At 36.6% G+C, this 13127-nt stretch overlaps 1 protein-coding gene across 1 annotated transcript in view; it reads left to right on the top strand.

Annotated features, from left to right (window-relative positions):
• Positions 1 to 742: 742 nt before the first annotated feature.
• LOC128619495 (cadherin-13-like) overlaps positions 743 to 13127 on the top strand; it is a 23817-nt gene continuing 11432 nt past the window's right edge. Inside the window, exons 1-14 of the mRNA XM_053643701.1 lie at positions 743 to 1154; positions 3434 to 3541; positions 4353 to 4499; positions 5112 to 5244; positions 5789 to 5937; positions 6119 to 6250; positions 7156 to 7338; positions 7551 to 7855; positions 9102 to 9250; positions 9891 to 10106; positions 10855 to 11058; positions 11160 to 11290; positions 12321 to 12380; positions 12854 to 12901. Coding sequence (XP_053499676.1) covers positions 1110 to 1154; positions 3434 to 3541; positions 4353 to 4499; positions 5112 to 5244; positions 5789 to 5937; positions 6119 to 6250; positions 7156 to 7338; positions 7551 to 7855; positions 9102 to 9250; positions 9891 to 10106; positions 10855 to 11058; positions 11160 to 11290; positions 12321 to 12380; positions 12854 to 12901 — 2010 coding nt within the window. The 5' untranslated portion in view covers positions 743 to 1109. The remainder of the gene's footprint in view (positions 1155 to 3433; positions 3542 to 4352; positions 4500 to 5111; positions 5245 to 5788; positions 5938 to 6118; positions 6251 to 7155; positions 7339 to 7550; positions 7856 to 9101; positions 9251 to 9890; positions 10107 to 10854; positions 11059 to 11159; positions 11291 to 12320; positions 12381 to 12853; positions 12902 to 13127) is intronic.

A 13127-nucleotide genomic window follows, 5' to 3' on the forward strand; every position in this document is an offset into this window, starting at 1 on the left:
TGTACCCCGCCTTGTGTCCCTGGGATTGGCTCCAGGTTCCCCCGTGACCCTGAGAAGGAGTAAGCGGTAGAAGATTGATGGATGGATGGATCTTTTCATGTGACAACACTGAAGAAATGACACTTTGCTACAATGTAAAGTAGTGAGTGTACAGCTTGTGTAACAGTGTAAATTTGCCGTCCCCTCAAAATAACTCAACACACAGCCATTAATGTCTAAACCGCTGGCAACAAAAGTGAGTACACCCCTAAGTGAAAATGTCCAAATTGGGCCCAAAGTGTCAATATTTTGTGTGGCCACCATTATTTTCCAGCACTGCCTTAACCCTCTTGGGCATGGAGTTGTTGCCAGTGGTTTAGACATTAATGGCTGTGTTATTTTGAGGGGACGGCAAATTTACACTGTTACACAAGCTGTACACTCACTACTTTACATTGTAGCAAAGTGTCATTTCTTCAGTGTTGTCACATGAAAAGATATCATCAAATATTTACACAAATGTGAGGGGTGTACTCACTTTTGTGAGATACTGCACACAATTCCTGTAAATGTGTGCAAGAGTTTTTCGGTTAAATGTTTTGAACCTGGCCATGATATAGGAAAGGTCTGTGCATGCAACAACGTGCAAATTTGATAATATCTGCAAAAACACCCAAACTGAGTTGCTATCACTGTCAGGGTGCTTGCATTTATACTAAATATTCTACTATTGTGCAAATATTTACTTTGAGAGCAAGAGAGAGAGAGAGAGAGAGTTCAAGGTAAAAGGTAGTTATTTCAATGGAAAATTTTAATTATTGAGTGTGTATTTATTTAATAGTCGTTGTTGCCTAATTCTCAACCATATTTATTTCTCAACAGTGGTTGACATAATCTAGGGTGGGGTATTTTTGACTTGTCAAAAACTGGTTCAAGGGGAATAACGCAATAGGTGCTTGAAAAAAAGAAAAGAAAAGAAAACAACCACTACTGAATGAAGAAATTACGATTGTTCTGCAATATTTCAAATGAATTTTGTCAATGTTCTCCTCCCACTAAAACTTTAAAAGGTTGGAAACTGGTGAGACTCATACACACAACAGAGCGCGTACACAAACGCAACGTACAGCATGAGGACGATAATGGCTATAACAATCATTCTCTTTGTAATGACAGTAAGTAACAGGCGCATTCTATAAATATTTGTTAAATAATAATAATAATAATATTAATAATAATAAAGAATACACTATATTATGGGTATGTTTTAAAAACAAGCTATTATTATTATTGTTATTATTATTATTATTTTAAAAATAATAATACATAATTTAAACATTTGTGAATTTTTACAAAATGTTTTAAAAATGCGATTCAGATTAAGATACAAAAGAACATACTAAATGCATTGATTCGGTGATGTACTTTTTTTTGTGTACACATTCAAATAAACACAATACCTGTACTACATTGGAGATTGTTCAAGTTAACTAAGTTGCGCAATTCATTTTTCTCTCCGATAAAGAAAATGTGACCACATTTAATGAACAATTTAACCAGGTAGCCATCGATTCGATTTTTAGCTGGCTTTACAGTAAGTGGGTTGGGTTCATAAATCTCTGTTTTCAATTTTATCGATTTTATTTGTCTAGCACTTTTAACAACGGACATTGTCCCAACGCAGCTTTACAGAAACATATAAACACAGGATACAGATTTTAAGTGTGTGAATTTATCCCTAGTTTTGTCATATATTTGTCATCGGAGTAATATATAGGATGCCGTATTTTTTTTACACTACTGTAACATTTTTTATTATTATTATTTTGTAAACAACACTACTTTCCTGAGCTGACTACGTTTACATGGACAGCAATAATCTAATTATTGACCTTAATCTAAGTAAGGTAATAATGGGATTAAGGTGTTTACATGAGTCGCTTTTAGAATACTCCAGTCATGTACCCGTTTTACATGTTATTGATCATAATTAGATTAAGAGCCCGCGTCATTACGTCACCGCGCCACGCCGTCCCTCCAGAATTTCACGTATCAACATACAGTTCGTCCTCGTCATGGTACCGTATACACTTTTGGGTGTTTTTATTTAAATTTTTTACGAACGCTTCAAGTGCGGTTAATTATTAGTCATGCTGTACGTGCAAATAGACGACTGCTTGAAGCCGTGGGCTGCGTCTCAAATCGCATACTTACCTACTGTATAGTAGCCGAGATGCATGTATTTTTCCCCACTACCGGCCTATAGTAGGCAAGTATGCAGTTTGGGACACAGCCGAACTCTCTTGTTCGCCGTAAAGCATAAATCTGCCGTGTGTGATCGTCACACACTCAGTACTGTCGATTATTTTGGCTGGAGGAAAAAAATACAGCAAGGAAGCGAGTTCAAAAAACGCATGCAGGTGGTTTAAAAAGCATCTAAATTTAATATGTAAAAGCCATATAAATGAAATAAGCCAACTCAATTCTGGGAAAAGTTCATTAAATAACACATTATTTTGTCTATTTATTATTGGGTGTCACGAATCGTGACGGAGCAGAGATAGGACGGATGCGAGTGCTGGATGAACAGTTGTTTATTAGAAAGAGAGACAGGCAGACAAATCCAAAACGTGGTCCAAAACGTAATCCACAAACATGCAAGAGGTCAGGCGATTGGCAAACAGGCATACACGGGGCAAGGCAGGAATCTAGGTCGATAAACAAAACAAGAAACGAACTATGACGAGGGACCGGAAGCGGATAATCCAGCGCGAACTAACTCTAAACATGGACCGTGACTATGACCCAAACTAAACTAACTCTAAACCATGGACCGTGACTATGACCCAAACTAAACTAACTCTAAACCATGGACCGTGACTATGAATACGCTACGACCTCAACCAACTCTAAAATATTACTCTTCCGCGTTGTGTGCTGGGAGGCGCGCGGTATACATGCGGACATGATCAGCGTCTAAACTGCTAGCAGCTGAGAGCAATTCAGACCCACGTGAAATCCCAGCCAATGACAGAACAGGGAGGAGTCAGAAACATAAACAAAACACACGTGTCCAGATGTCATTACAGTCAACAACGGAAAAGCAGGTGCTCGCGCATTCGCGCTTAGAGCACGCTGCTTCAAGGGGGAATCGTGACATTGGGCGTGCACAGCATCCATCATACAAGTCCCTGTGAACTGGCTGTTGATGTAGAAGCGATAACTTATAACGAGCATGTTAATATAAATATAGGATTTGCAGCTGCACTATTATCAGAGCGGATGTTATAGGAAATGAATCAACACCTTCCAACCAATCGGATTTAACAGCACTGCGGAATCATAGAAAATACAAACTCAGTGAAACATTAAATGATCATGATCATTTTTCATACGCAATGGAACATATAATTCTGTGTGATGTATTAACTGGCGTGTAATATTTCTGCCGCAGGTTGGGGCTCAGGAGATTGGCTCTTCGGTAAGCAAGATACGCCAAAAACGAAACTGGGTAGTGGACATTTTTACTATGAAAAGAGGCTTCAGCGGAACCGTTGGATATGTATGTACTGTATACCTTGGATATGTATTTTTTTATATATATAAAACATAAATAATAACACTAAAAGTGCACCTATTATGATATTGAAACGTGCCTAATTTTGTTTTAAAGCTCTCATACGATAGATTTACACGCATCCGAGGTGAAGAAACATGTGAACGTGCTCATAATTTAAACTGCAGCGTAGCTTTTTTCCCCCCAGTGTCACAAACGGCTCGTTAAATGATCCGTTCTAAAGGATTCGTTCTAAACAACTCCTTTCAGAGAGCATACTCTGCTCTGATTGGTCAGATGTCCCAGTCTGTTGTGATTGGTCGATCGTTGTCAGTGAGCAGCAGATGAAGACCAGAGGAGGGGGTTTTTTGTTACAAATCTACGTAGGTTAGTACAGGAAGTAAATCTGGAATCACTAACGAGTCGTTTCAGCTGTTCAGGATCGGTTCATTCTTCTGGGAGTCGATAAGTCCGTTTGTCGTGCGCTTCAATTTGTGAAACTTTGCAGACGTTTTTGCATTCACAAACAGCTACGTACATAACCCACTACATGAAAGGTCATATTTGAAACAACCATAATAGGTGCACTTTAAATCTGTTAGGCTTCATCAGTTGAACTGAATGGTACGAATGGCATACGCAGTCGTTCGTTCTAGAACCATCTAACACGCGATAAAGTGGTTCGCACGTTAGTGTCACACCAGTCTCATGACAGGTAAAGCTATTCAGTGCAACTGTTGCAGAACCTGAGATGAATGAAGATACACATTTAAGATTATCACACAACTGCAATCGCAATGATCTTGGTGTTTCACAGGTGTCCATTTTTGGAGATATCGAAGACTGCGATATCTATGGCCCTGGTGTGAATGAAAAACCAAAGGGCATTTTCCTGATTAACAAGAAAACCAAGGAAATGATTGCAAATGGGAATGTGAACTATGAGAGCAGAAAAAATTTCACGGTACCCATTTTATTTACTCGCACTGCAATCAAAAATACCATGTTTTCTAAGGTACTCTGTAAAGATTTTTGGCCAAATTGTATGTCGTGACCCTAACCCTACGTAACTACAGTTCAGACAAACAAGAAGAAGAGAAAACTTCCCAAATTTCAAGTTTCTTGTGTTTAAAACACATTCCTTATCAAATTCCTTCTGTAATATAAATGAGTTGTTATTGTAACAGGGAGCAATCAGATTCGCCATGTGATTGTTGATTAATTTACAGGAATAAATCGTGTTTTTCTGTGGCCCTGTTCGTATCATATGAATTATTATTATTATTATTATTATTATTATTATTATTTTCATTGTATCATTACACACCTACTATTTTGCAAATAAATTAAATTATTCCAAAAAAATTAATAATAATAATTAAAAAAAAAAAAACAAACTCAGTCAATCTGGTCTCCTTGTGGATTCTAATCAAAATCCCAACCCTTCTGCTATATATATATATATATATATATATATATATATATATATATATATATAAAAAATATGGCTGAAAGTATGTTTTAAATGAATTCTTACATGCATATATAAATCGTAGTATCTTCTGTCTGCTTGCAGCTTATATTTGAATGTGCTCACCTGCAACATGTGTACAAAAGACTTGCAGTGGACGTTCTGATAGAGGAGTGCTATGAGCCATATTTCAGTAAAAATACTTACATTATCAGCGCAGAAGAATCGATGCTGCAAGGTAAATCAGAACAGACAAAATCTGCACAACTGACCGTAAATTGATCACTTGACTCATTTTGTAAAATATCACAAGCATTATTTAAAACGCTTTGTGTCTTCTTCTTCTTTTTTCTTTTTTTTTTTTTTTTTTTGCAATTTCCCCCTTTTCTGCTTCAACCTGGTATTACTCTTCTCCTAAAGAGCCAAACGTTATTCTCGGCAAGCCATTTTTAATCGAAAAGTAAGAAAAATTCATTCTTAGAGCACTCTTCGGTCACTTTGTCAGCTACACCCACCATACAGGATACTCAGTAAGAGCACATTTACTGACTGTAGCTCATTCTCTTGCTGATGGTTCCTTTCTAAATATAGATAAATAGACCTGCTTATAGGAAAACTCCCTAAATGTATATACAATATGGGTATATATCGAACATTGTATGCATATCACACATATATATATATATATATATATATATATATATATATATATATAGTATGTACTGTATATGCATAAAGTGTATATACAGTTTATATGTTCTCTTCTGCTTGTGTTTCTGCAGGTACAAATTTATTATCAATGGTTGTACCCAATAGCGTACAAAATGAAACTTTAACCTTCACTGTTAAAGTGACCCCAAACCCCCATAATGCTGTGTTTGTTGTAAGTGAAAAGCTGGAAATGTCATTCAGAGGATGTCTGGACTATGAGGTATGAAACATTGGTGTTCTCCACATCTCTTTACTTGGCTTCATGTGTTGACGGTGCTATGTGCGGTATTTTTGTTTGTATTTTGGCTTCATTGACAATGTTAATAATGAATGTCTGGATGCACCAATCAACAGCAATGGGTTTGAGAGAATTCATACTGTATTCACACACTTTCGTTTAGGAACATAAGAAACACACTGTAGTGGTTGAAGCAAAGGATAATAGACTTTTAACCCCACATTCCAGCACAGCTACAGTGATAATCAACATTATTGACAAAAATGACCATAAACCTGTAATTACAGGCAAAACGGTGAGTGTAATTTTCAATGTTATTATCAATAATATTATTTTATATTTAATGAACCTATATGTATGTGTTTAAACTAAGCATGAAGTCACTTGCCCTAGCAAGTTGCTGTTTCCGGTTGATACATGATCTTGATTCAACTGTGGCTATATATATATAACCTGTCGTCAATTAATCCTATATATACAGTTTACATATAGTCCACAAGACACAATAATGGCTGAATTTATAAAAACTACCCCGTTCAAAAGTTTACACACCCTTGATTCATAATACCGTGTGTCGTTCCCTGGAGCATCGACGGCTGTTTTTATGTTCTGTGAGAGTTCTTCACGAGTCGCTTGTTTGTCCTGAGCAGTTAAACTGCCCACTGTTCTTCAGAAAAATCCTTTAAATCCACATTCTTTACTTTTCCAGCATCTTCTGTATATTTGACCCTTTTCCAACAGCGACTATATGATGCTGAGATCCATCTTTTCACACTGAGGACGACTGAGGGACTCGTACACGACTATTACATAAGGTGCAAACGTTCACCGAAGCTCAAGAACGCAACACGATGCATTAAGAACCAAGGGGATGTAAAGTTTTGAACAAGATGATCAGTGTAAATTGTTATTATTTTGTATAAAGAAAGTTACATTTACGAACAACATACTAACAATTTACAGATTTAGCAGATGCTGCAAGGGGTGTGCAAACTTTTCATATATATATATATATATATATATATATATATATATATATATATAGGGATAATTGACGATGAGTCATTTGGTCAGTTGTTTTTTTTATTAACTGAAGGTTTAAAACTATACAGTGGTGTCTCTGAAATCACACTTCAATCATGTTCCTGTGTTTTGTATTGTTTTGGGGTTTTTTTTTTTCCTCCTGTAAATAAATAACAGGGCAGTGGACATATAAAAGAAAGCGAGATCGGAGCTGAAGTTTACAGAATACAAGTGTTGGATAAAGACAGTCCAGGCTCTCCAGGCTGGAAGGCCAATTTCACACTTCATGGTGAAAAAGCAGAGAACTTTAAAATTGAAGCAAACCCTGAAACTAATGAGGGCGTCTTATCAGTCGTAAAGGTAAAAACATTTTACTTAATATCTTCTTTGATATCATGTTTCTAGACTGACACAAAGAAATGAATGAATTCACAGCACCCGGCTGTGATACACAAAAATTGAAAGTCTTGTGGTTGTACAAGATCTTCCTTGTTTTGAAGACTCGTGTAAGTCTTCAGTCATTCTCAGATCTTCCACTAGCATCCTGTGTTCTCTCGCAATCTTTTATTTAGCCACTAGACTATGAAGAGACCCAGGTGCTGAACCTGACGGTTCAAGTGGAGAATGAAGAGCCATTCTTTTCCTGTTCAGTTCGGAAGATGCACTACGATGGAAAAATGTGTGACATCGACTATTCGAGTGACGGCTCCAGCTCTACGATGCTTACCTTCCCGATCATTGTGGAAGATGTTAACGACCCGCCGGAGTTCACGGATACCATTAAACACGTCACCGTCATGGAAAACACACCACCTGGATACAGTCTGTGGACATTCACTGTAAGGGATCAGGACCGGAATCCACCAAACACACACAAGTAAGATATACAAATTTTACAATACTACAATTTTTCCCCTGAATTTTCGCCTGAATTGATACGTTGGTCAGTAAAAGGCATTCCTACTGTAATCAGACTTCACTGCTGGTTTTCAAAGGTTTCTCAGGTAGCTATTATCAAACTTCTTCACAATGTGATCTTTTTGTGAGGATTCAAGTACTGCATTAAGAGTGTGAATACTTGTGTAAATGTAAAATTTCACCTTTTTCTAAAATTCATATACAAATCTGGAGTTGTTATTGTTTTTTTTTGTTGCCGTTTTTTTTTTTTTACAAATTAATGAGAAAAAAAATTATTTACACCATTTTAGAATTGTAACAACGAAGAAGAAAAATTAAGGAAGTCTGAATCCTTTCTAATTGAACTATATTTTGAACAGTCACCTATACTTACTGTGTCATGTGGTGGATCTGTGTCAACTTGCTATAGTTAACTTACTGTATCATGTGATGGATATGTGTCCACTTGCTGTAGTTAACTTATCATGTCATGTGGTGGATATGTGTCTACTTGCTGTAGTTAACTTACCGTGTCATGTGGTGGATATGTGTAAACTTGCTATAGTTAACTTACTGTAACATGTGGTGGATATGTGTCCACTTGCTGTAGTTAACGTACCGTGCCATGTGGTGGATCTGTGTAAACTTGCTGTAGTTAACGTACCGTGCCATGTGGTGGATCTGTGTAAACTCGCTGTAGTTAACGTACCGTGTCATGCGGTGGATCTGTGTAAACTCGCTGTAGTTAACGTACCGTGTCATGCGGTGGATCTGTGTAAACTCGCTGTAGTTAACGTACCGTCTCATGTGGTGGATCTCTGTCAACTTGCTGTAGTTAATTTACCGTACCATGTGGCCGTTGTGTTAAATTACCATAGAATCTGCTAGGGTGACATGGTGTGTAAACATGGTGTGTATCAACTACAAAACTCCTTAATTATGTCTTATATTATGAAGCAAACAAATACAAGTACAAATCTAGTAGCCAGTCTATGCACCTTCCTACACATGGCTGTGTTTTTGTTCATTCTTCAGAGCATTAAAATCGGCTGCAATTTTGTCATTTACGTCTTATGGAAGTGTATTTACGGCAGATCAGCAGGAAATGAACGTGTTTCACTTTCTATCATGTCACATTATTTAGATTTGTTTTGTTTATACAAATCATGTCTCATGTATACTTCACTATGCTACATGTATCTCTGTCTCCCTCTTTCTTTCCTCAGGTTCATTAAAGGAAAAGATATAGATAACTGGGTAACAATTGAACCAATGACAGGAAAAGTTTCCACAGCCAAAGTTTTGGACAGGGAATCACCGTTTGTACAGCCGTTTAACAGCATTTACACGGTCATCCTCCATGTTGTGGATGATGGTAAGTTATTTAACAGTGCTAATGTTTATGGTAAAGTCACACACACACACACAGATATATATATATCTCCAGTAGTAAATGAGTATGTAGGAAGTGATCACTTACCTCGAAGAAACGTGTGTACTTTAATACATTATACATGCATTATACAATATAATACATTCAACATGATTCCACATTCAATTCGTAACAATTCTAGCAAGTGAGCGTGGTTTTCTTGAATGTGTATAAATGGAATTCTAATGATAAATAAAAATTACAGTAAAGGACATGTAATTAAGGCTACAAGTGCTAACCTTGCCCGTATCCTACAGTATGCAGAGAAAAGACTAAAAGGTTGAGGGTGGGGCACCTGCGCCCTAAAATATTTATTTGATTTGTTTTTAAGACCGTTAGAGCTATATAGTACAACTTTAAAAGTGAACTATATTTACTACGGCATGTTTTTTTTTTAAGTTTGTAATAAAACATTCAGCTTAGTTCAATTGCTCTTTCTATCTCTATACCTGACCATCTACTTACCTGACTAACAGCTCCAGCTACAAAGTAACCACTCACTTCTGCCACTAATATGAACGTTTCCGCCTTCACTTTACACACCAGATTGCATCGATGTGTCTTTTATTTACCTGACCTACAGGTATACCTCCGAAGACAGGTACAGGAACGCTGATCATCCATGTGTTAGATCAGAACGATAACGCTCCACACTTGAAGTACAATGAGGTGACTATTTGTTCACCGAAATCCATGACCAACATCACCGCTGTAGATCCGGACCTTCCACCATTCAGCATGCCCTTCACCTACAAGCTCCAAGATGACCAGGGAAAATGGAAGCTTGAACCATCCGAAGGTACATCAAAAGAATTAGACAGATGTACCTAATTGCAGATCTGCCATAAACACTGAAACATACTACACAGTATATTTTCAATATAATCCAGCGTTTCTTATTAATTACCTAGACTTTGACGGCCCGCCGCGGTCTAATTATGTTCCCAAAATCCTGTGGGAAACAGCTCGCTTGATTAATGTCCATCATAAGCCCTATAAGGACAGGATAATATTTACATAGGGTCCTGGGGTCCGGTCCTATTTTACAGGTGCTCCTCTGTGATTTTATTTCCATCTGGATCAGACATGTCGGTGTTTATTTCTATCCTCCTCTGAGATGGATTAGTACAAGCGTACTGTTTTTCACCAAATGGTACAAGAACAGCTTTAATTTTACTTTGTGTATGCCTTGGCTAGGCGTTTTAGGTTAATATTTACTGAAACTTCATGGGGTTAAATCAACTCTTTGAATCGAATCTTTAAGTCGGTTCTTTAACGTGAACGACGGGAGTCGACTCGTCGAGCTGAAGAGCCATTCTAACGGATATCGGCATTTATTTTCAAAGTGTAGTAAAGTAAAACGGAAACACAAACATTTATTCTCGAGTATAATAAACACGAAAATGAATCAGTTAAAATGAATAAATATCTCCTCAACGCTCCAGAGTTGGTTCTAGAAATTTCTAGACGCAGTCATTAGTGTGGTGAGGAGGCTACGGTTGTACTTTCATGTCATGAACTTATTATTTCTCTTTCTGTCTGTACAGGAGAAACTGTAAATCTGGTAAAAGACAGCAGTGTGTACTCGGGCAGCTACAAGCTCATTCTGAATATAACCGACTGTGGAGGGCTTTCGTCAATACAAAAACTGTCAGTCACTGTACGTAACTGCTCAGGTGATGGCAGACACCTGACACGGACTGGTGCCCCTGGCATCTTCATCATCTTTTTATGCCTTCTCTTGATACTATGTAAGCAAATCTTTTCCAGGTTTTGTTGTTGTTGTTGTTAACCGCTAAATTTTAAAACCTTGTATTTAATTTCGCTTTATATGTGTGATTTAAAACAAAAGGTGTCCTACTCATGGCGTTCAAGTGTTCATGGTGTTCCTACCAAGCAGAGAAAATACCATTTCCTGAGATTGCAGATTCGAAAACTCTTGTGCGTTGTTATAATGAAGAAGGACCAGGAAATGATGTTCAGGTACCATGCCATGTTTTTTTTTTTGTTTTTTTTTATAGTGACCAAAACAATTTACAGGCACATTTCGTTTCACGTATAAATCATGACCAAGTTTTCATTCCATGACTTATCAAAAAAGTAACACTCTGACTTACCGTATTATACGTATTATTCAAAATACAGTGCTTCAAATGATACAAATGAAGAATGAAATAACCATGAAGTCAGTGAACTGGTATACTTCTAACAGAGAGTGTTAAATTGTTGTGGCTGCTATTATTTCTACTGATTGAAACCCCTTTAATGGGGAATGAAACCTCATTTGAGATCATTTATAGCAGAATGTGCATATAATAAAAAGACAGGAAGGAAGGGAGGAAGGAAGAATGAAAGAAAGGGAAAAACAAAAAAAATGAAAGATAAACAAACTAACAAACAAAAATGTATAATAGATATGTAAACAAAGAAAGAAGGATAGAAATAAGTAAATACATAAATTAATAAAATGTTCCGCTGTGTTTTTTTGTTTGTTTCTTTGTTTGTTTTGTTTGTTTTTGGCTATGCACATTCTGAAATCCAGTTAAATTTTTGGGTAGGAATTTTTCTTTATTTCCTGTCATCCAAAATATGGAAAGTTGATCATTAAAGGGGTTTTTTTGTTTGTTTTCTTTTCTTTTTTTTTTTTAGATATGCAACACATTTAGCAAAGAGTTGTCATACACTGTGAAACCGGATCAGTTCATTTAACTCAAAAAATTTGAGGAAACTGATCACCTCAAAAATTTGAAGTTGATAAATCAATTTCTTTAAGCCGAATACACTTAAAAAAAAAAAAAATTTAACTCAAACTTGTTATATTTAAGTGTATTTGGCTTAAAGAAATTGATTTATCAACTTAAAAATTTTGAGGTAAATTGTGGTAGTTTCCTCAAATTATTTGAGTTAAATGAACTTGTCCGTTTTTACACTGTAACAGAATAATGAAAGTTTAAATGGATGCATCTGGTGATACTTTGCAAGAAGATAAATCGGTTGATGTTTGTTTCCGCAGATTACACTACCAAGAATCTTTGATCGCCCTAAAGATAATGATTTGGATGTTCCTGCAAGGGTATGCTGCCTCGTTTTAGTACATTAGAAACCATAAAGTTTATCATAAAAGATCCAAGGAAACCTTAGTTGTGTGTGAGAGAGAAATAATTGTTGTACACTTCATCTTCACCTACACTGAAGGGAAACCAATGATTGATTACAAGCCATTTTATTTTGTTCTGATTGGTCAGAAGGAGTTCATATTTTATATTGTTAACATTTTCTGACAGTAGTTCCTGCTACAAGACAAAGGACAGGTTTTTACTAGAGCGTTCTTTCATATATGCTATCATTTCTATAGTAACACCTTACACAGGGACTTGAATATCACATGCACCACCTGCACATATTTTTAAAAACGTGTCATTGTTGATATGTTGATAGGGAAGAAACGATGGGAAGTTATGAACGGAGGCAAGCTAGGGAAAAAAAAAAGAGAATTTAAAGAGATTAAAATAAAAACTCACATGGATTGAATGGTGTTTGTTTCAGCAAAAAGGCATCATTATTATTGAGAAGGACGGGAAAATTTATCGAAAGGTATGTTGCCTCATATTTTGCTAGTGTAGAAGCTGCTTTCACAATTTAGAAATGCAATTTGTTAGACATTTTGGATTAAATAATGCTGTGTGTTGGGGGGGGGGGGGGGGGTAGGATATGAAGCTAGAAACTTAAAATTGTGGAAATAAACGAAAAGGGGAATCTGCTACCTAGGAAGCAAGGAAGCTACACGACTAGACAATAACTCAAGCAGGGAACCAATGGG

This window comes from Ictalurus furcatus, chromosome 15 (assembly GCF_023375685.1).
Source record: "Ictalurus furcatus strain D&B chromosome 15, Billie_1.0, whole genome shotgun sequence".
NCBI classification, from domain to species: domain Eukaryota; kingdom Metazoa; phylum Chordata; class Actinopteri; order Siluriformes; family Ictaluridae; genus Ictalurus; species Ictalurus furcatus.